Below are 27953 nucleotides of genomic sequence, written 5' to 3' on the forward strand. Positions count from 1 at the left end.
ACTTGAATTTGATACACTTATTCCTCGTCAGAATGGCAGCAAAGCTGAGGCACGGCAAATGGCATACGTGGCCTGGAACGGGGTTCGGGGCCTGGCCAGGAGGGGCAGGGGCTGGGATAGCAGGGGAGCAGCTCGGCAGTGATGGGGGGACTGTCCCACTCACCCAGCTTCTGGCTCCTGATCACAGGGAGGGGACAGAGGCGTGGACCCTGGTGTTCATGGAGACAAGGGGGGGTGTGAAGTCTGGGCCTATGGGAGGCCTCCGGTTCTCCAGTGATCCTGGCCCGGTGCCTGGTGAATCCAGGAGCCCCTCATCCTGGGTCAGTGTCCTGCTGGGATTTCTCAAGCTCTGCCCCTAGCTGTACTTTCAGGAGAGTCTATGGGTGCCCTTCCCCCGGCCTCCCCTCCCAGTCTGACCCTTCCGCCCCACCCCCCCAGGTGCCCCCCACTCAGCCAGCAGCCCAGCCTGGGCCGGCCCGCGCCCAGAGGGGCTGCATCAGCGCTCCTGCTCTGTTTCCAGCGCCGACCAGTGGAGTGAGGCCGCTGCCCTGCCCCCAGGTACGCAGGACCCGGTGAAGCCGCAGCGGAGGGCAGCCGGGGAGGCCGAGATGGGCAAGGGGGCGCGGCGGAGCCCTCCAGGGCTTGTGGCAGAGCCGGTGCCACACCTGGGGCGTGGAGTGGGGTGGCTGCCCCTGTGCTGTCCCCAGGCCCGCGCCAGCGGTTGGCGCGAGAGACCCTCCCTCTGCAGCTCCCTGCCTGCCCACCGCTGTCCATCCCCATCAGCCCCCTGTGCCGCCAGCTCATCAGCCTCTCCGCTGGGGGGGGCGGTGCGGGGGAGCGGCTGAGTGGGGAGGTCGGAGGCTGGGGGCTTGAAACAGTTCCGAAGGCGGCAGCTAGCCCACGTGGAGCGGGGTCCCCGCAGACAGGATCAGGGAGCTGTCCGGAGAGGTGCTTTCTCCCCCGCGCTGCCCCCACAGGCTGAGGCCCCACCCAGTCTGGGTGGTCGAGAACTCTCCCTTCCCACCTCCGCCTGCTCTCCCTGGCCTTGTGGTCTTCTTCCCTTCATCAGCGTCTGTGCCTCGTCTTCCCCTTACTTCTTCCCCCGCCTCTGCAGCGAGCACCTCCGCGCGCTCTCCTCACTCACCCGTAGCCCCACATCCCTCAGCAGTCCTGAAGGCTAGAGGGAAATGGGCGCAGCCCGGCCCTCCTCTCCTGAGTGAGGGTGTGAGAGGGAGGAGACTCCCTGGGCGCCAGGCACGCTGCTGCTCCCGCGTCCCTCCTGCCGGGCTGCAGCGCGCTAGCTCTCCTCCCCGACTCGCCTCCCAGAGACCCTGCCCAGGCCCGCATGCCAGCAGAAGCGCCGGCCCGGCCTGAGCTCTGACAGCAGGAAGCCGCTGGGCGCCCACGGCCCCGGGCCTGCGTCACCTGCCCGGCCAGGCCCAGGCCTCTGGCCGGTGGATGTAGAGGCCCCAGAGGGCAGCCGGGGGCCCTTCCCGGGTCACCGTCCTGCGGCCTGTGCTGGCCTTGGTGGGGCCCCTCTGTTGAGTCTGGCAGGCGGAAGGCAGGGAGGGAGGGCGCGTGTCTGCCTCTAATGAAGTTTGACATTTAGTGGTGAGCGTCGGGCGGGGTGTGGGAGACGGGAGCTTGATTAGCGCGCTCTAATTGACAGTAATTAGGCAGCTCCCTGATTGTTTCTAATTCTGCTATTAATTGTGAGGAGCGGGGAGTGTGATTGAGGATAAATCTGGTGCGGAGCTGCTGGGTCTCCAGCCCCCGGCCGCCTTCCGCCCTCCAGGCTGCAGAAGCCGGTTCCCTCTGCACCTTCACTCTGCCCTGCCTGCGGTTCCTACACGCTCCTCTCCACCCTCCCTTCCTCCAAGGCCGGGGGCGCCTTGGGGCCTGTGGGCAGACCCCTCCCGGGGTGCGGACAGGGCGGGAGTGCCCCCCCTTCCCCCTGCTCCGGCTGCAGTTCAGGGTGGAGCCCCCAGCACCCCGGGCAGGGCCTGTGCGGGCCCCTCCCCTCTCCCCACACTTCTCCACCTCTCCCTCACCAGCCAGTGGCCCAGCCGAGGTGCTCAGTTCCAGCCCCAAGCTGGAGCCTCCCCCATCTCCCCACTCCAACCGGAAGAAGCACCGGAGGAAAAAGAGCACCGGGACCCCCCGACCAGACGGCCCCAGCGGTGCTGCTGAAGGTTAGGGGGACCCGCGAGGGAAATGGGGCACAGGAGGCGGGCAGCGGGACTTGGGGATAGTACCTGAAGGGTCCCCCTTTCTGTATTAGGCTAAAAGCACTCTCTAATAGTAATTTCCAGTAAAAGCAGCTCCACCGCTTCGGGTCACCTCAGCCTGGTATCTTAGGAGAGCTCTTTCTTCTGCCTAACTTAAAGCCTTCCTGTGAAAACGTGAGCTTCCTTGTTTTATTCTTACAGAAGGTAAAAGACAGCAGGCCGCTACTCCCCCCGCAGCTCTTCCAAGGGGGTGCGGGCAGGACCCATGTTTTCTGTGTCTTGTGTCACCCATTGAGTTTAAGCAGTGCTGGGCGCGAAACAGGTGCTTCACACGCGTGCGTGTTCGGCTGAGCCTCTCCTTAGGCGTCTTTAGGCTGAGGGATTCCAGCTCCTCAGCTATTTTTCCATAGGTCCTTTCTCGTAATCCCTGATTAATCATAGCGCTGCTTCTCTGGTTTTCCCCAGAGTGTCTTCAGAATGTGCCTCTTCTCAGTGGTTGGAGCGTCCTTGCTCCTAAATAAGGGTAACCTACACTCATGCACAGTTGCTGGTTTATACTCTGATGGTCAGGGTTAGGGGCGTGGCTCGGTGCGGGAGATCATCTCTAAGGGAAGGAGCCACCTTTCCCAGCCAACCGGTGACACGGGTGCTCAGCGCTCATGGCACGGGGTGCGCCTGTACCAGGGAACTGAACCCCACAGACTGTCACCGTTATGTAGTTCAGAGATGGTTGGAAGCGAGGTGAGGTGGAATGGTGGAGCCTGGGGAAAGAAAGGTACCAGTTTCTCTACGAAGACAGTTCCGTTAAGGGCGCCTTAGAGCAGGAGCCCACCAGGAGGACTTCCCTTGGCGGGGGGTGGGGGTGGGCGGGGAGGGCATGGCCAGTGCCACTGGTGCGGGAGGCTGCCCTGGCAGGACGTGTGGTCTCACTTGGGCCTCCTCACAGGCACCTGTCTCTCCAGCCGCAGGACACACTCGCACTGCTTGTTAGGAACCGTTCACCCACGGGGCGGTGACCGGCGGGAAGGAGATCCACGTGACTGTCTCCTGGGGGGCCTGGGGGAGCAGAGCTGGGAACAGCTTCACTGCACTGCTTGGGAAGTGTCTGTCACTGCAGATGTCCTCAGGTTCCTATCTGCTCACACATCCGAGTTAGTCTGTGGAGGAAACCTCTCCTCCTCTCCCCATCCCCTTGCCCTCCCTGCCTGCCTGTGCCAGGGTAGCGGGGGAGGGGCCCGGCTCCCAGGAGCCCCACGCTGACGCCGTCAGGAATATTGGGTTTAATGAGCTGCAAAATGAGGTGGCTGCAGCTGACATGTACGGATGGTGCCCGCCCCCGCCTTCGCCGCCCCCCCCCCCCCAGCACTGTCTCCTAACGCCCCATCACATCCTCCAGATACTCAGCTCTGCTTTCCCCAGGAAGCAACCCTCTGCTTTCCAGACCCATTCCCAGCAGTGCCAGGGATGCCAGAACCTCGCTTCCCCACCTTTTTCTCCCAGGCTCCGCAGGTGGCTAGGATGGAGGTCTGGGGGCTCCACACGGCGCTCTGCCCCCCGACTCCCCGCAAGGTGCCCTGGAGAGAGCGGTCCTCGAGGCTGGGGTGGCGTGTCCCTGCACGTGCGTGCCGGCAGGGGCCCTCTGCCCTCACGCCGGCGTGTGTCCCTGTGCCCACAGAGGCCGAGGAGTCGTTCGAGTTTGTGGTGGTGTCCCTCACCGGGCAGACGTGGCACTTCGAGGCCTCGACGGCAGAGGAGCGGGAACTGTGGGTACAGAGCGTGCAGGCCCAGATCCTCGCCAGCCTGCAGGGCTGCCGCAGCGCCAAGGACAAGGTTGGCCCAGAGGCCCGGGTGGGGTGGGGTCCCAGGTTGGCCTCGCGACTGACCAGCCACCCCTGCCTCTCCCCCCGAGGCAGACTCGACTGGGGAACCAGAATGCAGCTCTGGCTGTGCAGGCCGTGCGCACCGTTCGTGGCAACAGCTTCTGTATTGACTGCGATGCCCCCAGTGAGTGCCGGGCCGGCGGGGCCGGGCTTGTGGGTGGCTTAGAGAAAGCGCGACCAGCTTGGTGGAGGAAGCGCTGCAGGAGGCCTCTCGTAGGCTGAGAACAGCGGCAGGGAGGACTTTCCTGGTGGTCTCGCTCTGGTTGCCCGTGGGCTTCATCTTGCTTTCTCTCCGCACCTAGATCCAGACTGGGCCAGCCTGAACCTGGGTGCCCTGATGTGCATCGAGTGCTCGGGGACCCACCGGCATCTGGGGGCTCACCTGTCCCGGGTCCGCTCCCTCGACCTCGATGACTGGCCACCTGAGCTGCTGGCCGTCATGACCGCGATGGGCAATGCCCTGGCCAACAGTGTCTGGGAGGGGGCCCTGGATGGCTACGCGAAGCCAGGGCCCGACGCCTGCAGGTGAGGGCGGGGGCCCTGGCGCTGGCTGGCGAGGGCGGGGACGTGGGCGCTCCTGCCAGGTGGGCAGAACTGGGGGTGGGGCCGGGCAGCTGTGACAGGGCTGGAAGGGTTAATTAAAGCCCGGCGGTTGCTCAGCTTGGCAGTGGGCCCCTGGGGGTGCCCCTCCCCCTCCTGTCACTCAGCACCTCACAACGGGCCCTTTCTCAGCGTTATCAGCAGGTCGGGGGCCAGCGGGGCCCTATCGCTCTGTGGCTCGAAGGCCACGGCCTGAGCTCTGAGATGGGGAGAATGGGTGGTAGATAGGGTCATGCGTGGGCCCCCAGCGCAGGCCCCCGCCTCCTTTGTTCCTGCAGGGCCCGATAAGCTGCCACCCGAGCCCTGCCGGGAATCTTCCTGCCCTCTCGGCCCCCAGGGGCCTCCCCCGGAGTTCTCTTCCACTTCTTCCACACCCTCTGTGCCGCCCGCCCGCTGCCCCCTGACGCCCCCGGGTCCCTCAGGCTCGCCTCTGCGGCCCCCTCACCCCCCTGACCCCCGGCCCGGCCCCTCCTGTGCTCGCAGAGAGGAGAAGGAGCGTTGGATCCGGGCCAAGTACGAGCAGAAGCTCTTCCTGGCCCCGCTGCCCAGCTCGGACGTGCCGCTGGGGCAGCAGCTGCTCCGAGCGGTGGTGGAAGACGACCTGCGGCTGCTGGTGATGCTCCTGGCCCACGGGTCCAAGGAAGAGGTGAATGAGACCTACGGGGACGGGGACGGGCGGACGGCCCTGCATCTCTCCAGCGCCATGGCCAACGTCGTCTTCACGCAGCTGCTCATCTGGGTGAGTCGGGGCTCCCGCCCCACAGGTGCCCCTGACCTCCCTGACGTCCTCCTCACCCCAGCCCTCTGAGAGCCGCCTCTCCCTTTTCTCCCTGGGAACCCACACCTTTCCCACCGTGTCCCGCCAACCGTGCCAACCGCGCTTTCTTCTGCAGTACGGGGTGGACGTGAGGAGCCGGGACGCCCGGGGCCTGACCCCGCTGGCCTATGCTCGCCGGGCCGGCAGCCAGGAGTGCGCAGACATCCTGATCCAGCATGGCTGCCCCGGGGAGGGCTGCAGCTTAGCCCCGACCCCCAGCAGAGAGCCTGCCAACGGCAGCAGCGCCTCCGCTGAGCTGCATCGAAGCCCCAGTCTCCTGTAAGGCCCAGGAAGGGGGCAGAGGGGCCACAGGGACTCCAGGGCATGGGGACCCACCTCCCTGCGGGCGCTGGGAGAAACAAAGACACAGAGGCTGAGAAGCAGGGACACGCGGAGAGGAAGGAGGAGAGGGAGACGGGAAGAGCCAAAGGGAAGAACTAAACGGGAGACACAGAAGGGTCCGAGGAGACGCCGGGCTTGGAGCTGCAGCGGAGGGGTCGGAGGGGTCTGGCCCCTGCCCTCCGGCGCCACTGAGAAGGGACAGGACCCTTTGGCGGTGCTGTGAGGAGAGGGGGGCAGGACCTCGCCCTCCTCCAGGTTCCTGCCTTCTCGTGCCGGCCCCCTGGGAGCCTCCTCCTAAAACGGAGCCTGGGTCGGGCAGACGCTGGGGGGTGACCTGCGAGTCCCATGTAAATGTGTACATTGGAATATTTATGTTTGTGTACATATTTGGTGTGTGTGAGATGTGCCAATAAACCAGACTGTGTGTGTGGCCTTCATCTCCCCTCTCATCTCCCTGCCGTTCCGAAAATGCCCCTCTCATCTCTCTCTCCTCCTCTGTCCCTGTCCTCTCATCTTTGCTGTACTTTACTTTAGGGTACCCCATCCACCCCCCCACCCCCGTCCAGGAGTCAGGCTGGAGGCTAGGTGACCCCCAGCCTCCTACGTGCGTTTCTCTCAGCCCTCTCTTGCCAGGGGTGTAGTTGAGTTTCTCAGCAGCACCGGGAGGAGGGTCGAGCTCCGTGCTCCCCCCTCGAAGCTTCCTGCTGCTGCCCCCCTGCCCTGCCGCCCCCACCCTCAGAATGGCTTTCTGTGGGTCTCCTCATTTTCATCAGTATTCTGTCCAGTGACCTCACAGCACAGCTGTGCTGCCCACGGTTCACCCGCCGAGAGGGCAGGAGCACAGGCCCCCCCCCCATTCCTAGGTGTCTGTCTGGGAACCAGCCCCACAGCCAGGGGTTCAGGGAGCCACGCGGGTCCGTGCCCGGGGGGAGAGTTCTGAGGACGGGATGGGTTGAGTGGCAGCGCTTCTCTGGGGAACTCATCCCTAGGCTTTGCGTTTGAGGAGAGGGAAGGGGGTGGGTCACCGACAGCAGAACAGCCCCCTTGGCTTCCACCAACCCCTTGCCAAACTGGAGGCAGAATCCAGAGCTGCTGCTTTTCCTTCGGACTATCCCTTAGTTATTCTAGAAATAAAACCTGGGAGAAACCCCTCTGTACCTGTTCTTGAAGGGTGAGAACTGCTAAGTTAGGGTCCCTACTCCCTAGGGAGCCCGTTGCTTCCCCCGTTCCTGGAGCTTCTCTGCTGGTGGTCCTTGTACATTGGGTGTGGCGGGCTGGCGCTCTGCACGGCCCTTGCCTGTGTGTAGGGAAATCAGCCAAGTAAAGCTATTCAGAGAGGAAACCAGATTTTACTGTCTTGGTCCTTTTGCCAGGCTGACAAGAGGCTTAAACAAGGATAAGGGCAGAATAGAGACAGGGCCATGGGTGTGTGTGAGACTGGGCTCCTGGGCTCAGAAAATACTAGCAATAATCACCTCCAGGTTCCCCAAGGAAAAGAAGCCCCTTGGGCGGCTGAATGCTGCCTGGTATAGTTTAGGAGGCTTCAGAGGTAAATGCAGGACAAACGGGCAGATGGAGGCCTTGGTCTTGGTAGTTCTCCCCGCCCCCCCTTCCCCTCACTGCGGGCAGAGCCAGGGGGCCTCGGCTCCAGCTCAGCTAGACGTGCGGACCCACCCGGATTCCTGGCAGCAAGACAACCGCTCCTGGGATCCTCGACCTCTGCCTGGCTTCTCTCCGAAAAAGAATCTCACCCTGTAGGTTCCCCATGTGGGTGAGTCAAAGGTAGCAGACAGCCTTGATGTAGATCAGGAATGGGGCTGGTCTGGACTACATGTTTTCAGCCTGATTCTCCAGCCTTGCTGGAATTTAGCCAAAAGACAGAGAGGACCCCGGCTGTGTGTGTCCCAGCCAGGGCGCCGTGCCACCGTTGCTCGTGACCAGTCACAGCTCCAGGCTGCGTTCCGTTTGGTTGCCAGAACCAGCTAGGAGGAAAGAGCTGCTGGGGAAGGGCTGTCTCGGTCTCACTGGAAGAGGCAGGCAACAGACGTGAGCAACTAGACAGCGGCTGGCTTGCAAACCAGGAATCGGGAACAGCAGCAAGGTGCCCTCTGACGCAGGTGAGGAAGTTGGCCGGGGGCTGGACTGAGCTGGACTTCCCTCCCCTCTCTGACCTGGCCTCACTCACAGCCAATTTTTTTTTTTCTGTTCTACTCCACCTCTCCTCCCAACTCAATGCAGGTCCTGTTTCTTCCCAGGAAGCCCCGTTAACCACGATACCGACTTCAGCTGGTTTCTGTGGTAACTCTGTCCCCCCCCCCCCCCCCCACCGATGCCTGTGCGGCCTGGCTCCACAGCTGGTACAGGATGGTAGCCCGTCTGTGAAGGTGGGGGAATGGCAAACAGCTTCAGCTTGTCTCGTTTCCCTCTAGGTCTACTCTGTTTCTTGCAAGTGCCCCTGAAGCCTCATGCCTGTATGTTTACTTCGTCCACCATTAACGCTGTTCCTTAATCTGCTCACAGAATTCCAACCCCCAAGCCTCCTCCACAGCACACACCCTTCCAGAGCCGTCAGACACATTCCTGCCTCGTCCAGGTCGCAGTGGGCCCTCTCAACCAAACTCATTTTATAGCAGAAGAGGACTTGGGATCCCAAGCTTCGTAAACAGTGCAGTGGACGGTGGGGCCGGGGGTGGGGGGAGACCACAATTAATGCTGCACTAGAAATGGGTCTTTTTACTCCAGGCCCTGATGTCTGGAATATCAAAGAGCAGCAGAGATGGACTAAGCTGCCATGTCCTCTACACAGGAGAGGATCTATTAATGGGCTCCCAGGTGATGGGGGTGAGCCCCCGGCCGGCCCCAGTCCCTCACACGACTGATAACCTCCACCTACTTAGACACGGCCAGACACGCCCCATCTAAGCTGGGGTCAAGTACTTCATTTCCCCTCAGAACACAAAAGGGAGTGAACCCTCTACCTGAAGTCTGCAAACTCTTGCAAAGAGCAGAAAACAGAGGTGCCGAAGCTTGCCTGTTTAATGGTAAAGAGAAAAGCAGTGCCGCCTTAGGAGCGTGAGAGCTGGAGGCGGGGACGGTGGGCAGCACCTGCGGCGGGCAAGGACGTTAGTGGAGGTAGATTACAGGAAGGACAGGTGAGTGCTGAAGGGTTTCTAACGGGCTAGTGACAGTTCCACTTCACTTCTTTGCGCGCCCTGTACTATAGACAGGCGAGGCGGTACCCACCCTGGGGCAGTGAGACGGAACCAAACTGGCTGAGGATGGAGGAAACACACAAGCTCCCCAGTCCCTCTCAGGGGTGCAGACAGACAGAGGCAGAGAGCTCCATATATACAAACTTCACACAAAATAAATAAGGAGCTGTCATCAGCTTGGCTAGGTCTCACCCTGGCTTCCTCCCATCCCCGTCAGAAGCGATTCCAGGGCATTAGCCAGGAACCTGCCGAGCCCTAGGGGTCCACCTCAGTCCCAGCAGCTCCTCGACAGGAAGGACCTAAGCCCCTTTAGCCCTGAAGCCCCAGTCCTGGGGGTCTCTGAAGTGGCTCGGGGCCAAGTGCCAGGAGAGCCCCCCTAGAGCTACGTGAATTGCCGACTGAGCGCCGTCCGAGGGCAGAATCACAGCGGGAGCCCCTCTGGTCCCCAGGACCCTGGCCCAGTCTCAGAGCAGACTCAGGACGTCCCCGGGAGCCCCTCAGGGCCGGGCGCCCTGCTCCATCTGCTGGTGCTGGCTCCGCGCCGCGAACCTGCTGACGTGCACGGGTATGGGCACGACAATCTTGGGGTTTCTTACAGGCTCCCCAGAACGGCTGCCCCCGTTGCCAGCTTTGATGCGCTTCCACTTGGCCCGCCGATTCTGAAACCAGATCTTGACCTGCACCTCACTGAGCTTGAGGGCGTGGGCGATCTGGGAGCGCTCGGTCAAGCTCAGGTATTTCTTGCAATGAAACTCCTTCTCCAGCTCCAAAAGCTGCTCGCTGGTAAAGGCTGTGCGGCGCCGCCGGCTTTTGCCCCCAGGAGCCGTGACTCCTGCCGCCGCCGCCGGCGCCCCCTCCTCAGCTCCAGTCCCCAGGCTTCCCGTTAGCTTCGCTTTGGGTCCCAGGAGGGCCCCGGGGCCCCCTGCAGAACTGTCCAGGAAACCGTCGTCCTCGCTGTCACCGCCCGAGCCCCCTTCGTCCTGCTCGCTGCCTGCTGGGTCTCCCGCCGGCGCCTCCGGCTTCTCCTCATCCGAGCTGTACACCTTCCCCTCGGCTGGGGGGAGTGAGAGCCAGCGGGTGGGGGAGAGGCGAGGAGAAGGCGGACAGGTTGGAGGCGGCGGCACGTGGAACCGTGGCCAGGCGTGGACCGCACGACAGCGGGAGGAGACACACACGTGGAGGGGATGAGACGGGGCGGGAGGGGAGACATCCGGGGTGGGGGGTGGGGGGTGGGAAGAGGTTCGGGAAGACAAAGAGATGGGAAGAAAGGTATTAACCAGCACAGACTTCACTCCGCAAAGTGGGGGCGGCAACGGGCATGGATCAGAAAAGCACCGTCCCCAGGACTGTGGCACCGCCACCCCCCACTCCTGCGACCTCGCTTCCCCTACCCGCTGCCTTCCGGCCCTCTCCAGACCCACACGGAGGGCTTGCCACTCACTGACGCCCCCTCCAGACCCCGACGGCGCAGCCGCAGGCCAGAGGGAAGCAGTGCAAAACCTGGCTTGGGGTCCTTTCAGTGGCTAGAGGCAGGAGTGAGCAACGTTGGGGAATTCACTTTTGCAGGAGAGAGGGGGAGACCACAGCTGCAGCCTTTGCTATTCTCCTAGGACTCCTCGCTGGCCTAGTGGGAAGAGATACGTGCTCACCTCTGTTCCGCGCCTCCCTCCCTTCCCTCTTCCCTAAATCTGGAATCTACTTTTTTTTTTTTTTAACCTTTTGGCCGCAGCGCCGCATGCCATGTGGGATCTTAGTTCCCCGACCAGGAATCGAACCCGCGCCCCCTGCATTGGAAGTGCAGGGTCTTAACCACTGGACCGCCAGCGAAGTCCTGGAATCTCAGAATCTCATTTCCAGATGGAAACTTCAGGGTCATCTGAGTCCCTCCCCCTGCCGCAATCGGGGTCCAAGAAGTGTTGCCCAAGCACCTGCGAGTCAGGAGGTTTCTGTACCCACCTCCCCAATTCTCCTTTACCAGACCATCCAGCCCAGAGCAGGGAGCCCGCCCCGCCGCACGCCACCTTATCAGTGGCCGGATTTTTCCTCCAATTACTTAGCCCTCCAAGACCCTTTCAGTCCTTCTCCTTAACTTTAAAAAGCCATCATCTCTTTTCCACCCTCCCTTTCCCAGCCAAGGTTGCTGAGAAGCACGAACAGCTGCTTTCTGCCCAAGTTGAATCCCGAGGACCCTGCGCTTGGTGTCAGGGAGGGAACTGGAGGGAGTGTGGAAGGAGGAGGGAGAAATGGAAGTTCAGCAAGGGGAGGTACAGAGAGGAAAACGGAGAACGAAATCTTGACTCCGTAGACTACTGACCATTTGTAATCACAGGCATATAAACATTTTAATCCATACATAATTCTAAAATTTAATTCAGCCACTGGCTTTGATCTTATCTATTGACACTTTTGTCAGGACTGCAAATAACGCATTACGAGTGTTTTCAGCGTCTGAGTTTTACAAACTCCCTTGTTTTCTGCCCAAAGGACCGATGAACAGTGGGGCAACAAAAAGTCAAAAGAAAACCAACCAGTAGAAAAGAGAACAAAACAGGTAATCCGTAAACTCAACAGTCAGCTCCTTACCAGGGGCCCTCACTGTGTAAGGGGGGAGGACTTCGTAGACGTGGCGGTGCGTCTATCCGCACCACCACGTGTCACTCCTAAGAATACCCTGAGGTTGAGGCTATAACGCAGAGCTAAGTGACTTGGGGCAACAGTGAAATGCGTTATAAGAGAACGGGGCTGTGCACGTGTGCGCGTGGCTGGACGGCATCCCAATGCTCAGAGCTTGGCTGGAGCTCCTCTCTAAACCCTGCCATGTGCCTGCCCCCCTGCAAAAACTGCTCAGGGCCTCCAGGACCAGCCCAGTCACCTTCAGTTCCCTTCCCGGATCCCAGAGCTGTCCTTTCCCCTCACGGATGCAATCCACACCTGTTCCTTTTCCTCAGGAGCCACGTTTGCATTATTTTCCTTAGAGGCCAGTGTTCAGGCCCTGCCCAGATCACCCACCCCCATCTCAGTCAGTGTTCTCATCTCACACCCCAGGGGTATCTTTATGCCTGAGCCCCTGCCTCTTCTTGGAGGGCTTCATGCTTTATCTGACCTTTGCAAAACCCATGTGGCACACCCTGGTTTAGCCTTACCCAGACTTCCCACGCTGTCCCTGCTCGCTGCTGCCACCGGCAGGTGGGCTTCGTTCGCTAGCAGCCCACCCAAGCTCCACCGGCCCCCAGCTCCGTGAGCTGTCTAGAGACACATCCACTGCCACTGTCCACAGGTGACGCAGCCCTCGTGATGCTCACCTCCCACCACCCCGGGCTTTCTCCCTTATCTAGCCAAAATCTGTTTAATTTCTGCAAGATTCAGACCCTTGGGTTCCCCTTTCGTGTCATTAAGGGCTCTTTCCCACACCATTCTCCTCTTCCCCAGGACTCAAGCGTAACGTGTCCCAAACTGAACTCCTGACACTTCTCCTGAGCCAGTCCTTCCCCATCTGAACCCCCGTCTTTCCCATCTCGGTTAATAGTAACTCCGTCTTCCGTGTTGTTCAAACCAGACCTTCACTCTCTCTCACCGCCCGTGCCCAACCCGATTTCTCACCACCTCCTCTATGTCCAACTGGCCTGAGTCACCCTCGTCTCTTACCCGGTTCATCAACATTTTCTCCTGCTTCTGCCCCTCCCCCCACCCCTGCCCCAATTATTCTTCTGTTTGAAATACTATATTCTTCACCTAGATTTTTGCACTGACTCATTCCCTATGTCCTTCACGTCTTTATCAATGAGACCTTCTCTGATCATCCTTTTTAAAGTTAAAACTCCCAATACTCCCGATCTCCCTTCTCTGCTTTACTTGTTGCTATAGTATGTGTCACTAACTTTATTAACTTATTTTATTGGCTGTCTCTTCCTATTAGAACATAAGCTCCATGAAGGTAGCCATTTTTTATTTTATTTATATTTATGGCTGTATCCCCAGCATCTAGAAAGTTACCCGCACAGAGTAGGCACTGCATAAATATTTGTTGACTGAATGAAAGAAACTATTGCCAAGCACTTTCTCCCTCTCCATTTCTGTCCCTCTTTTCTCAAGCCTCTCCTAAAATATTCCCTACAGCCCTGCTCCCTCACCCCAGCTCCGGGCATAAGACATTCTCTCCATGAATATTATTCTACCCACTTTTCAGTGTGCCCTCTGACCTCACATTCGCTGTAGAGGAACCCATACGTGGTAGGAATCTACAGGATCTTATGCTAAAGGAAATCAAGAACAACCCCCAACACCATTACTAAATCCTCTAACTTTTAATTTCTGATTTTTAAAACATGGTTTGCAGTAAAGAGTAACAGAAAGAACAACAAAAGCTTGTTACAACTCAGCCCAGTATTACAATATTTTAAACCGCTGCTAAAAAGGCAGAAACTGGATTTCAGGGCTTGAAGGATGAAATGGTTTAGCACAGCTCCAAGCACCCAGGGGGCGTCCAATAAATCTAAACTGATGATAACTGAGATGAAGTTCCCAGGTTCCTGATCTGGCAGGGCCCTCCTGAGATCAAACCATCCATCCCTCTGTCCTCAGACAGATTCCATAAAATCAAGCCCACATGAGTGCGCCACCCCCAGTGCCGCTTTTAAAGCCATATAAATAAGAAGCACAGGTCCACAACCTCTCTCAGTTACTTGATCCCGGTGGGATCCTGAGTGGCAGGGGCAAGAGTGCCCCCCTGAGCCTTTAGAATCATGACATCGAGGGCTCTGATAAGCAACTCTTCTAAGGAGGTGGGGGTGGGGAAACAGAAGAAAGCAACCGACAGGGGAAAACACAGCTCCGCTCTCAGAGGAAAGGGTCTGGGGCAGTGAGTGAGGCTGAGGGGGAGGGAGAAGGAAAGGCACAGCAGGAGGACTGGGGCACGAGGGGGGCAGACATAGCGGCAGAAGAAGTAGACGATGAGTCAGAGAACCTGAAAGGGCTGAAAAGTTTAGGGAGAAAACAGAAAAACACCGGGGCACGGGGAGAAGAGAGCAAAAAGCTTTCGGAAAAAACCCAACACGCCCTACATTTTTCCACCCTGAACAGTGATGCGTCTGGAGCCCTGCTGTTCGTTCTCTGCTCCACCGACAGATGGAGCACTTTAGAATGCAAGGCCCAAAGTGACGGAAGCTGTTGTGAAGGCTCCGAAGAGCAGCACAGCAGGTCGACCCTTTACAGTACAGCAATCCTGAAACAGCTTTACTGTTTTCTAATGAGCTAAAAAATAAATGCAAACTATTTTCTTTTATCCAATTCATAATGCATACTAATAGTAAATATACTCAAAACAAAGATGGCGCCTAGAAAAATGGTTTTGGCTAAGACTTGACAGAAACGCATCTTGTTGATAAAATTTCTATTTGTAACCTTTGATTTGGAATAATTAGACCTGGTAGATATAATGTCCATAAAAGCACATTTCTAACTGCAGACGCTATAGTTGATTGACGTGAACAAAAAAACTTGATCAACAAAACAAACGTAGAAAATTTTCCATGGGAAATAATGATCCTGATGAGAAAAATTCTAGCAAAAGGAAAAATGTTTAATTGGAAACAATTTTACTGTGCTAGGTAGGTAGGTAGGTAGGCCAAACAGACAGGTTCTGTCCTTTGGGTATGAAAATGACATTATTGGTAATGTAAGAGTATATTGTTTTATATATAAAATAGATAATCAATAAGGACCCACTGTATAGCACAGGGAACTTTACTCAGTACTCTGTAATAACCTGTATGAGAAAAGACTCTGAAAAAGAATAGATATATGTATATGTATAACTGAATCACTTTGCTGTACACCTGAAACTAACACAACATTGTAAATCAACTCTACCCCAATATCAAAGAAAAGAGAAAGAAGAGTGCGTTGTTTTCAGCTTGCTCCCTGTGGGTGAGTCTACAGTCTGTGAGGACTTTGGTGTCTATCTAGGGGAAATGACACTGGAGCAGACTGGTTATTAGGAGACATGCAGAGTTCTCCTGGTAGGTGCTATTATCCTAAGAAGCAGAAATCGCAGGGTTCGAACCATGATTACTTGTGGAGTCCACTCCAGGGGTGTCATTCCACCCCAGAGAGAAGCACTCAGACTCCAGGGGCGCCCTTGCAAGGGGCTTTCCTTCCGAGAGGAAGAGAAGCCCTAACTCGGTAACGAGTCAGGTCAGACTGGGGAAGAAATCAAGGGCAAAAGAATCCGTGGTAGGTATTCTCCAGTAGAAAGAACAAGTAGCACCAGACTCGTACCATCTAGAGAGGGAGTCTGCGGCTGAGGTCACCAAGGATGCCGGGCCTGGGTAGTGGAGCGGAAACCACCCCCGGGACTGGAGAACCACTTTAGACAGAGCCCCTGTGCCATTCGGCCCTCACGCAGCCTGCTGTGGTCCAGCTGACATAAAACACAGTTTTTATTACGCACTGAGGAGAAGCCTCTCCCCCATTACACTCAGTTCTGACTTCTCTTCCCTCCATTTAAAGAGCCACTACCCTCACAAGCCCCAAACCACTCTCCGGACGACTACCCAGCTTCCTGAATACAGAACCAATTTGGGTAGGGTAAAAAAGTGGGAAAAACCCCAGGTCACCCCTCAAAAAAGAGGCATGTCTGCCACCATCCTCATTGCATCAACACGCCCAGTACATAATTATTTCTTTGTTTCTTTTGGACACGGTACTTTCTCCCGTCCTTGATGGCAACTAGCTCACTTTCAATGTGTTTTTCATTCATCCTCATTAATTTCATGCCCACATTATGCTACTACTCCTTCCTATAATTTTAGGTACAAGAAGGAAAATTCATGTTCTCTCTCTCCCATTTCCCCATGACTCTTCAGCATTCTTTACTCCAAATGGACATGAGAACTTCCTCTACATCACTCCCACCTTCATGACAAGTTCATGGCGACTTCCCCACCGCCCCAAGCTCAGAGCTCCTTTCATGGCATATTAACATCATCATTGCCAAGAGCACTCTTGTGTGACCTTTAACTTTCCCAAGCACTTTCACACTTATTCTTTCATCTTTGAGCAACTCGCTGAAGTACAGCTGACCTATTAGTAGTAGTAATGGGAGGTTAGTAACCTTATTTTCAGGTGAAAAAACTGAGTTTCAAAAAGATGAAATGGGGCTTCCCTGGTGGCACAGTGGTTAAGAATCCGCCTGCCAATGCAGGAGAGATGGGTTCGAGCCCTGATCCGGGAAGATCCCACATGCCGCGGAGCAACTAAGCCCATGCGCCACAACTACTGAGCCTGCGCTCTAGAGCCCGCATGCCACAACTACTGAGCCCACATGCCACAGCTACGGAAGCCCGCGTGCCTAGAGCCCGTGCTCTGCAACAAGAGATGCCACCAAAATGAGAAGCCCGTGCACTGCAACGAAGAGTAGCCCCCACCCGCCAAAACTAGAGAAAGCCCGCGCATAGCAACGAAGACCCAATGCAGTTAAAAATAAATTAAATAAATAAATAAATAAAATAATAATAAAAAAAGAATCTGCCTGCCAATGCAGGGGACACGGGTTCGAGCCGCGGTCTGGGAAGATCCCACACGCTATGGAGCAACTAAGCCCGTGCACCACAGCTACTGAGCCTGCGCTCTAGAGCCCGCGTGCCACAACTACTGAAGCCCGCGTGCCTAGAGCCCATGCTCTGCAACAAGGGAAGCAACTGCAATGAGAAGCCTGCACACTGCAATGAAGAGTAGCCCCGGGTCACTGCAACTAGAGAAAGCCTGCGCATAGCAATGAAGACCCAATGCAGTTAAAAATAAATTAAATAAATAAATAAATAAATAAAATAATAAAAAAAGAATCTGCCTGCCAATGCAGGGGACACAGGTTCGAGCCGCGGTCTGGGAAGATCTCACGTTGTGGAGCAACTAAGCCTGCGAGCCACAACTACTGAGCCTGCGCACCTAGAGACCGTGCTCCTCAACAAGGGAAGCAACTGCAATGAGGAGCCCATGCACCGCAACAAAGAGTAGCCCCCACTCGCCGCAACTAGAGAAAGCCCGCGTGCAGCAACGAAGACCCGATGCAGCCAAAAATTTTAAAAAATTAAAAGAACAAAGATGAAATGATTTCCCCCAGGCACACAGCTAGGCACAGAGCCAGGTCTAGAATCCTGGTCTCCTAAACCTCCAGTCAGTGCTCTTCCCATCCTTTCCAGTACAATATCTTCTCTTCCCTCCACCTGCAGTAGAAGCCCTCCCCAGATGCCTCATCACACAAGCGGGCTTCCTCTCAAACCCAGTTTTAGTTTAGACCACATCCCTTTCACTTATCACCCAGAGCTCCAGCCTAATCATCAACATCTTCCCTTACCTTCCGCAGAGAAGATTCTTAAAATCGCCACAGAAGAGGCCTCACTCACCAAACTCCACCTTTGTCCTTTCACAGGCTATTTTTCCCATCATTCCCAAGACAAAATTCCCTCCAAATCTTTCTGCTGTTTTTTCCGTCATTATTCGTTTGTATGATGTAATCTTACCAGTCACCTTTTTTTTTTTTGCGGTACGCAGGCCTCCCACTGTTGCGGCCTCTCCCATCGCGGAGCACAGGCTCCGGACACGCAGGCTCAGCGGCCATGGCTCACGGGCCCAGCCGCTCCGCGGCATGTGGGATCTTCCCGGACCGGGGCACGAACCCGTGTCCCCTGCATCGGCAGGCGGACTCTCAACCACTGCGCCACCAGGGAAGCCCGTCACCATTTCTTTTATTTAGAAATGTATTTTCTCATTTAAAGAATAATACTGCCCGTTTATGGAAACAGTTTTAATACCAATCCTCTCTAGCTTCTGCTGTACAAGCGCCTCTCATCCCTCAAGGACAGCTCTGCCTTGTCCAGGAGTCAGCCTCACTGAGGAACAGACATCTTCCTCCCACCGGCATCTCTGCCTGCCTTCCCCATTACAGAACCCTCTCAGAGCCTCACTCCCAGTATCCAGCTCTCCTGGCACTGCTTATCTAGCCAGGGAGAAGGCTTTCCTCCCTAATACTGAAAGGGAGTTAAAGGCACATTCTCTTCTTTTTTTCTGGTTGATAGACATCTGTTCAGGGTTTGTTTCTGTCTGCCCAGCACCACTTACCCGCCTGTTCACTGACGCACACCCCCTTCCTTTGGCCACTGCTCCCCATCAACTGCCCCGTAGAGGGGGGCTGTCAATTGCATTTCTCCACCTTCACGACCACAAGGACGGTGACCTGGAGCTGACCAATCCGCACATCCGGTCTCTCTGGGGACTTGACTCGAGCTAGTGAATCCGTTGTCCTAGGGTTTTACACGTGCTAGAATTCACTGGGGTCCCGATCTGGGATTATAAGAATTTAGCGTTGCTTATGCTTGTGTCCTCCCCTTCCTCTCATCAGGAGAAAATGAGGCAAAGACAAGAGACAGGAGCCAGACTGAGAGCAAGAAAAAAAGACCTAACGACACTGTTTGCATTTTTGGATCCATGTGAATCAATAAATGTCCAGTTTAGCTTAATTTAGAGCTGAGCTACTGTCACATGCAACCCAAAGAGTTCTGACTGCGGACACTGCTCTAACTAGAAGTGACAATACTCGCATGACTCCAGGGAAGGTAAGTCTCTCCACCTCACTCCCACACCAATCCCATCGAAAATAATTTTTCCAAAAAGCAACCCAGGTCATCCCTCAAGTTATTCATGATAATGCCACCTAAAAGTTCACAAGTCTGAAATGTATCTGGACTTAAAAAAATCTCCATAATCCATCCAGTGTGAATTACTTTAATCCAACAGCTGTGCTCCTGACGCTAAACTGAGATCAGATACATGAGGGAACAGGAATTCTGATGAAGAAAAAGGAGAGGTGTTTTCTTGTTTGTTTGCTTGTTTGGGGTTTTATGTTTGTTTTAACAGAGAGAAGGGAAGCACAGGCCCCAGTGGGACACAGAAGGGCTTTGGGCAGCCATGTCCACAGAGTGTCTACACAGAGTGTCTCACGAAAATGTGAGACAGGAAAACTGAAAAGAGGGGGAAAGAGCTAAAGACAAAACTCCAAATCTACCCGTATTAGGTTCCTGCAATGTTCTCTCGCGGCAAGCCCCATACAACCAGTTCTCGGAATACAGCGCTATTTCTAATTTGTCCTTTTCAGTACAGAGAGTGCCACCCATCACAACTCTGGTAAAGAGGTCTTTCCCAACTTAATTCCCAGGAAAGCTTAATTCCCATCCATTTCCAGTACACGGACAACACAGAATTTCTTGCACACCTATTACTTTAGGATGCTGGACAAATATCTTCTCACTTAATCCTTAACTCTGTGAGGTAAGAACTGTTGCCCTTATTTTACTGGTGAGAAAACGGAGACTGCAGAGGTTAGTATTTTGCTGTAGATCACAGAAAGGGTGGTGCCTAGATCTGCATCCGAAGCCTGTGTTCGTTCCTCTGGGCGACACCACATCTCTTTGTTATCACTGAATGAAAAAGAGACTGAAACCCACCGTCACCCTATCATAACTTCTGTACCAGATGGAGAAATAATACAGAAGACCAGGAACTGACTTCACAGCACAAGCCTTCTTTTTGGGCACTGCCCCTTCCTCACCACATCAACGTGGTCACAATCGATCCCCAGTCTCTTTGGCCTAGATAAGATCTACCCCCACCTTTATCAAATGTTTCTCTCATTCAGTATGATGGCTGTAAACGGCCAGAGCTCAGGTAACACCATCCGGATCCCAGATGATGAGGCCTTTTCCATCCTAAAGCCCAGCCCTGATTTCATCTCAAGATGTAGGCATCCCAGGCGCCTCCTCGTCAGTGACCCTGGTAACTCAGCGCTGAGAAGTACAGAATCTCTTCTCCCAATCTGTTTGCTCAGGACGGCTTTTTCTTTTTTTAAGGGAACAATTCATTAATAAAAGTATCCTTACAGATAAAAGCAGAATTGTAGAGCTGGAGCGACCTTAGAGATCACCTAATTCAGACCCCTAACTTCACTGATGAGGAAGCTGGGACACACAGAGGCGTGATTTGGCCAAGACCAGTCAGTTCCACACTCCCAGTATCTGTGCATCATTTATGAGATAGTTATCACCTATTCCGGCACAAGGTGCTTCTTCCCTTCCCTCTTGGGATCGTTTCATCCTCCTCCCTCCTAGTACACGGCTGCATCACTTCTCTTCCCATTGCTTCCAATACAGAGTTCCAGCTTACCCAATACTTCTTCTTTAATACCACTTCCTCCATAATTCACAGTCAAGAAATCCATCTCCCATTACCCCCAGTGCTTTCTCCTCATAACCCTAGCCTCTGTTAGTCCCGGCAGCCCCGCACTCCATGCCCCGCCCCCAGCCCTCCCCCCCCCACCCCCACCCCCGCATTTGCGTCTAATACAGACTTCTCATTTCATCACTGGAAGAGTATTCCTTTCCCTTCCATGATGGGAAGGGGATGAAGGCGCTGCCTCGTGACTACCTGCCGTACAGCGCTGTCTCTTCCTACTAACACTCAATTCAACTCGTGAAGGTCACTCTCCTATCACACCAAATTCAAGCACCTCTTTTCCCTAGCACTCTCCCAGTCAGCACATCAAAGCTTCTTCCACATTACTCTAAGCTGTAACTTTCTCCCAGCGTGATCGTATCGCCAGTGAAAACCCCAACCTCTTCTCTACCACTCCCGATCCAGGTCTCCTTTATCACCGTCACAGCCGTGGGCACCACCACGGGCATACAGCGCTCTGTCCTTTACAGTGTTTCAGATGAGGGGTTTCCTCTGTCCGGCCCCGGCCTGGGGCATTTCCCATCCCCTCTAGGTAAAAGTTCTTCCCCAGCGAACTCTTTCCTTCTCATCGTTCCCATTTAAGCTTCTCTCTTTTTGTACATCTACCCCACTGCTTCTCTCATTGCTGTTTCCTAATCCCCAATCCGTTTCACTGCAAAGATCCTCTTTCCCCGTTATTTCCAAGGCAAAATCCTTGCCTGTAGCTTCCCATTGTATTGCGTTGAGAGTAACATTAACCGTCAATGCAAAGCACTTTGCTTAGATTATGTTCCTCGTTCTTTCCAATTAAAACATTTTCCCCTCATTATTCCAATCACTGCCTCTCTCCCGTTATTCCCAGTACAGACTCTTCATGCCCATCACTCTGAGTCTAAGGATTATACTCCTAACCGTCTAGACTCTGTATCTCCATAGTTGCATTTGTCACAGCAGAGACCCCTCTGTCTTCCAACCCTCCCAAGTGCTACCTTCACTATGGCACAAGGCATCTCAGGATTGCATTCCAAACCTCCAGTAACGTTTTCCGCTGTCATTTCGGAGATCTCTCTCTCTCAACCAGGGTCTCTTTGGCAGCCTGAAAAGGCCTGTGAACCCCTTCTTGGAATAATGCTTTTAGGTGCATCACATAAAACACACAGGATTACATTAGAAGCCAACTACATAAAATCTAGTTATCAAATATTTTAAATGCATTTGAGAATAATTTATGTTTCTTTCCTAAATCATTACACAACAAGATGTCACCAAAGATTGTAAATTTCTATGAAAATATCTGTGATTTCTATTGGTGACAAAAATCTCAGGTACCGGGGAAACTACCATGGTTTCTAGCCTACTTTCATAATTATAGGAAGTGCCAAATTTTAGTGAGAAGTTAATAGAAATAAAGATGTAATTTTTTTCCCACCCATAATTAACAGATCTCCTCACAGGAGGTCCATGGAGTCTGTGTTAACAGCCCGACTAAACACTGAGTCTAGAGAAATAAGCTTTAATTCTATGAAAGTGAAAGGAACATTAAAAATCATCTGAACTAAAGCTTTTATGTTACAGGTGAGGAAACTGAAGCCTAGAGAAGTTAGAAGACTTTGAATCTCCTGTAGTGTTTTAAACAATACTAAGGGGCTTCCCTGGTGGCGCAGTGGTTGAGAATCCGCCTGCCAATGCAGGGGACACGGGTTCAAGCCCTGGTCTGGGAAGATCCCACATGCCACGGAGCAACTAGGCCCGTGAGCCACAACTACTGAGCCTGCACGTCTGGAGCCTGTGCTCCACAACAAGAGAGGCCGCGATAGTGAGAGGCCTCCGCACCGCGATGAAGAGTGGCCCCCGCTTGCCACAACTAGAGAAAGCCCTCGCACAGAAACGAAGACCCAACACAGCCAAAAGTAAATAAATAAAATTTAAAAGTAACGGTACCATTTTTTAAAAAAAGGAATCTTTAAAAAAAAAAAAACAATACTAAGGCCATAACAGACACACAATAAACGTTCCCTGAATTGAACTAAGTGGCTTGCCAAAGTTGTACAGCTAATGATGGACAAAGTTGAGACCTGGACCCATGTGTCACGACTCCTAAGTAGACGTTCCTTCCATCACATTAAGTTAATGCAACATTTGCCTTTCTATACGTGTCAATGGAGCAATCGCTCTCCCTGTTTGCTCCTCCTCAAAATCTCTAGGAAAACGAGCTCTCCATCACTCCCAAGAAAAAGCTCCCTCCTGCTTCGAACAACAGAAGTCTCTGATTCCATGTCACATTATCCCTTCCTGTTTTTCTCTCATCAGTAAATATATCTTGACAGTCATAATGAACACCTGTTCAGAAATTGATGGTCATCTACAATGTTCGCTAGCTATAACCAGGTGCTTGACTTACAGCAATCAGCATTCAGATATGCTCCCAGGAAGTTTCCCTAGTCTCCTCACATAATTTCCATTATTATTGCCAATCTCTCTTCGGAAATTAGCACATCTTTTTCGGTTTAGTTTTTTTTTTTTTTTTTTGGTTTAGTTTTAAAAAATAATGTTCACTACACTGCCATCTCCCAGCTTTGTCCCATCATGTTCTCTTTTCTATACCATCTCAACCACAAATGTTCTTTTCTTCACCATGCTCAGTACTGGCATTATCTTTTTTTTTTTTTTTTTTTTTTCTGTGGTACGTGGGCCTCTCACTGCTGTGGCCTCTCCCATTGTGGAGCACAGGCTCCGGACGCGCCGGCTCAGCGGCCATGGCTCATGGGCCCAGCTGCTCCGCGGCATGTGGGATCTTCCCAGACCGGGGCACGAACCCGTGTCCCCTGCATCGGCAGGCGGACTCTCAACCACTGCACCACCAGGGAAGCCCTGGCATTATCTTTCATATCAATCTCTCACTGGATTTGTACTGTCAGTCCAACAATTACATATGGAGTGTCCACCATCCCTCAGCTCTTAACTATTTGTTTTCAGGCAATCCAACCCTTTTCTCCCTGAATGAATCACTGCTCTAGACACCTGCAACTTAAAGTTTTCTCCTGCATTTCTCCAAACGGCCAGCTCTTTTCATCATTCCCCAGCACACAGCATCCTCTTCACCTGTCCTCTCTGTGATGTGTATTCACACCACATCCTTAAGTTAGCTTTGATAACTGTCAGAGCTCACACACACCTTCACACACAAGATCATCTCTCCCTGTCCCATTCAAGGCAGAATTCTCTTTTTTTCCTGTCATTTGGGGCTTACTGCTCTCTTCTCTCCATATTCCTAATACACCAAGGACTTCACTATCCACCCATTTCAAAGCTCCCTTTCCCTCATCACTTTCACGTGACTGTTCTTACAACTCTCTTGATCTGATACGTCGAATATGGTCCACATGCGGCTATGGACCACCTGAAACATGGCTAGCTTGAATTGAGATGTGCTGAATGTGTAAAATACACACTGGGTTTCAGACTTAGTATGAAAAGAGGATATAAAACATCTCATGAAAGTTTTTATATTGATTAATGCTGAAATAATATTTTGGACATGCTGGGTTAAATAAAATATGCTATGAAGTTAGTCTCACCTGTTTCATTTTACTATTTGAATGTGGCTAGTAAAATTATTTTAATTACATAAATGACTTGCTAGACAGCACTACTCTGGGTGCTTCTGTTGATTCATACTTTTAAATCTTCCCTACTAAGTAAAAATTCTCTGTTATCACTCCTCCTAGGACGCCTCTCCCAGCTACCCCCACTGCTCCCACACGCCAAACCCAGAATTATTTTCCATATACCATTCTCGATACCTTTTCTACCCCATTATTTCTGTACACAGTATTTCTTTTTGCCTGCTAATAGAGCTTCTACCCCTGCCATCTAATCATAATAAAGTTCTGTTTCCTTCTTCATCCGTTCTAGTACGGTGCTATCTGTCTCAACTCTCAGAAACATTTTTAGAAATAGTCCTTCTAATTCCCAACAAAAAGAACTTTGCTCACCATTCTCCAAATTGGCCTATCTTCACTATAATTTCATTAAAAGGGCTAGTAATTGTAAAACGCTAGACAAATGTAAATTAATAATTTCAGACCCATGTCACCCATTCAAACTAGGACAGCAATTCTTCCCGTCATTTTAAAAATGTCGTTCCTTCTCCAAACTCTACTATGTTGCGGTTTCAACCCCTTTATTCCATCTGAGAACTCTCTTACTTCATGCTAAATACTCTAATACAGTTCCCCAAATGGAGTGTGTGTTTTCCCACCACTTTCAGCATGCATGGTTCATCACTCTCCAAACTGACGTGATGTCTAACATTTCTGGAATTGCCATTTCTTTTCTCGACTATGTTAGGGAAAAATCAAGACTGGGAAGGTGGACGGGAGCGGCGAGGAAGGGTTGAGAGTCTGCACTGAGAGGGATAAGAAGCTGCGGTCACAGAGAAGACCTCCCACTCATTGTCCCCTTCGAATGTTCCTTCTGACACCTCTCCTTACTGCTCAGCCCCGCAAGCCCCACTGTAAACCCTTTATGTGTATCTCTTCCCAATGAATGATTGCCTTCACTCCAGCACCTCTCAGAACTCTTCCTCTGTAAGGCCTCCTTCCCATCGTTCTTCGCAAAGAAATTCCTTGTCTTTACTCCAAGGACAAAGTACAATCTCTACTGCTTCCAATACTCCCTCCAGTGATGAAGATCTTTCCTTCAGCATTCTCTATATATAACTTCCAGTTTCTTCTCACTCCCAGTATTGAAACACCTTTTTAAAAAAATCACTCCTAGTGTTGACACTTTCCCTTCTTTCCTACTAGTATATTTATTTAGTTCCTTCCTAATCCTCTCAAGACAGAACTCTTTCACATACACACACACTTCTGTTCCAGAAATACTGTTCCCTTTTCGTGTAGCCAACGCTAGAAATCCCTTGCACGTGCCTCTTCCAATAGGTGGCCCTCTCCTTTCTCATATGCTCTTTGGATAATCTGGGTATACAGCTCATTTGTTCATCCTTTCCTCTATTCTATTACTCAATATTTCTCTTCTGTTCTTTTCCTCTGTTTATTCCTTTCTCTCTCTCTCTCTCTCTGTCTGGTTTTACTGCCAATATTCTATCTGCTTCAGAAAAGAGCCCCCATTATACAAATAGGTCAAAATAAGAACTGAGGGGAACCTGAAAGAGTAGGACACGGTGCTTGTTCTCCCATGGTCTGGGGATAATCCCCCCAGCTCCCCTCCACTGGGGTGTCTTCCTCTCTCCTCCCGCTCAGCTCATCTCTTCCTCGGGTGTCTGCTTCTCCTACTGCCTCCAAAGCCATCCCTCTGACGCCTGCCTCGCTCTCCTTTCTGCCTTAGGACCACCCTATTCAAAACACCCCACTGATCCTTTCCTCTTCCCGTCCTCCTGCCGGCTGCCCCTCCTTCTCTCCACTCTGGCCCCTTTTATCTTGTGGGCATCTCCTCCCACCTTCCAGTTGCTGCTCTGTCATTTCCTTTGGGTCCTCCTCAGGAGATGCTGCTTAGACTTCAGTCACTGGCTCCTCCTGGTCCGACCAGGTACAAAAAAACCCAACAGCTGAATCCCCAAAGCCAAAATGCCCAGGGCTAGAGGGGCGAAGAGGAAGGTGGACTCTGGAAGGTGGACTCTGGAAGAGGGCCTAGCAACCTATCCTCGGGAATTGCTCTCTCCTGGCAAAGGACAAAAAGGCTCTTGGCTTTCCTCCCTGTCTCCACTAGAGTCGTCCCCCAGGCCTCCTGGGTCACTTCCACCTGCTAGCCTGGTTGAGCAGAGGCAGGTTCGTCCTGATGCTAACAAGCGTTAAGCTTCAGGATCGCCACACTTGCATGCAGCCCGTTTTCTCTTAAATAGGGCCCACCCACCAAACTGCGTAAGCTTTGGGTCTCAGCACACCTGAATCTGCCCCTGGATAGTAGAAAGCTTCTCCGGCTTCTGGAGGTTAAGGATCAATAGGGAAGCCTGTTTAGATTGATTTGCAACAGGGTTCAGTTCGAAAACACCTTGCCTCTATTGAGAGGGAGTCCTCCTATGGAGGATCCAGGATTCCTGAGTATCTCTTAGCTGAATCTCACTGGTTCCAGAATCTTAGCTGGATTCTGGACTCCAGGCCTTTGGGCCACACCCAACCCAGCCCAGCCTGTAGCCTCTCTCTTGGCCTCCCAGTCAACCTTGGTCCAGCAGTGCTAGGCCCCCTGCTAGCTAACGTTCCCTTAGGACCCCTACTTGGTTCTTCAAGGCTTAGCTCTAAATCCGCCAATAAAGAAGTGACCTCTACAACTGTAAGAGAAAGACAGGTCATCCTCACCGTCAGCACCACTTTAAGACCCTCCCTCTGCCCCTGCGTTCACAGAGCCCATTTGGGGTCAGTACAATCGTCTCTTCAGAAGCCCTTAATGAACCGACAGCTGCCCCACTACCCTCACCCAGGGGTCTTGCTGGTGTCCCCAGGAATCCCACACTGGCAGCTTCTCTATTCCCAGCAGAGGAGAAAAATGAAGGGATTCTGAAAAGGAGACGCAGGAGCTGAGGCTGGAGGACTAGACTGCTGGGAGGAAAGGCACTGCTCTGGCAGGAGCAATGGCAAGTCTCCGGTGAGGCTGCAGGCACTCTGGAGACACGGCGGGGCGGCGGTGCTGGGGTCTAGAGGAGCTGCGTCGGCAGCGGAATTGGAGGTGGCTCCTCAGAACCCGCCATCTGGGGGTCTGGGATTCCAGGACTCCAGGCAGGTGCCGAGACTCCGAGCAGGCGGCTGCCTGGGACTTCCAGGTGAACGAGCCTCCCGCCCGGCGCCCTGGTCGCCCGGCACTTACCCGGCAGACTTGGGAAAGTCTCTGAGAAGTGCAGAGGCGGGGGCGGTGCGGGATCTGCCACTTTCTCCCGGGCGGGCAGCAGCTCTTCGGCTTCCAGCGCGCCCTCCGGGCGTCGGCCGCCCGGCTCGGGGTTGTTTCTCGTGGCAGTGGCGGCGGCGGCGGCGGCGGCAGCAGCAGCGAGCTCCGGGGGCCCGTAGAAGGCGTCGGGCGGCTCCGCGAAGCTGGGCAGCGCGGTGGTCAGCGCCACCATCGAGGGCACGGCCTGGCCCAGCCCCGCGCAGAAGGTGTTGGTCAGGCGGCCGGCAAAGGAGGCTAGCGGGGCGAGGGGCGGGAGGCCGGCGGGCAGCGGCGCGGGGGCCAGCGCCTGCGGCAGCACGAGGGGCCGGTAGGGCATGAACATGGGGTAGCCAGTGTAGAGCAAGTGGCCGGAGCGCGGCGGCTGCGGCCCGATCAGGGAGTCGATGGAGAAGGCAGCGCCCGGGCCCCCGCCGCCGCCGCTGCCCCCGGGGGCGCCCCCGCCTCCGGCTCTCTGCATCGTGCCCGGAGCTGCGGCCGCCCCAGGGCGCTCCCCTCCGAGCGCCGCCGTGCGCCCCGCGGCTCTGGCGCCCCACGCGGACACGCAGGGCTCGCTCCCTGGCTCCCGGGCCGAGGTGCCGGCGGGGCGCGGGCTCGGCGCAGTGTGGCTCCGGCGCCGCGCTCCCTCTCTCTCTCATAAGGAGGGAGGGGGCGGGCGAGCGGGAGGGCTGGGGGTGTCGCCCTCCGGACTCATCCATCTTCCTCAAATTACGCT

At 54.0% G+C, this 27953-nt stretch overlaps 2 protein-coding genes across 5 annotated transcripts in view; one reads left to right on the forward strand and one right to left on the reverse strand.

Moving 5' to 3' along the window:
- The window catches only part of AGAP3 (ArfGAP with GTPase domain, ankyrin repeat and PH domain 3), a 55870-nt gene extending 50062 nt beyond the window's left edge, over positions 1 to 5808 (forward strand). For 3 of the 4 annotated variants that reach the window (XM_065883836.1, XM_065883837.1, XM_065883841.1), the window contains 7 exons: positions 439 to 577; positions 2059 to 2192; positions 3904 to 4058; positions 4142 to 4232; positions 4411 to 4633; positions 5192 to 5447; positions 5602 to 5808. In XM_065883836.1, the coding sequence (XP_065739908.1) occupies positions 439 to 577; positions 2059 to 2192; positions 3904 to 4058; positions 4142 to 4232; positions 4411 to 4633; positions 5192 to 5447; positions 5602 to 5808 (1205 nt within the window). The remainder of the gene's footprint in view (positions 1 to 438; positions 578 to 2058; positions 2193 to 3903; positions 4059 to 4141; positions 4233 to 4410; positions 4634 to 5191; positions 5448 to 5601) is intronic. The other variant, XM_065883838.1, reaches the window with a different exon arrangement.
- Positions 5809 to 9576: 3768 nt separating this feature from the next.
- Positions 9577 to 27932, reverse strand: GBX1 (gastrulation brain homeobox 1). Its single transcript, XM_065884355.1, has 2 exons — positions 27164 to 27932; positions 9577 to 10133 (listed from the first exon to the last, which is right to left on the reverse strand). Exons 1-2 carry the CDS (start codon positions 27696 to 27698, stop codon positions 9577 to 9579), a joined length of 1092 nt encoding a protein of 363 aa, XP_065740427.1. The 5' UTR covers positions 27699 to 27932.
- Between the last annotated feature and the right edge of the window lie 21 nt (positions 27933 to 27953).

Source organism: Phocoena phocoena, chromosome 9, assembly GCF_963924675.1.
Source record: "Phocoena phocoena chromosome 9, mPhoPho1.1, whole genome shotgun sequence".
NCBI lineage: Eukaryota > Metazoa > Chordata > Mammalia > Artiodactyla > Phocoenidae > Phocoena > Phocoena phocoena.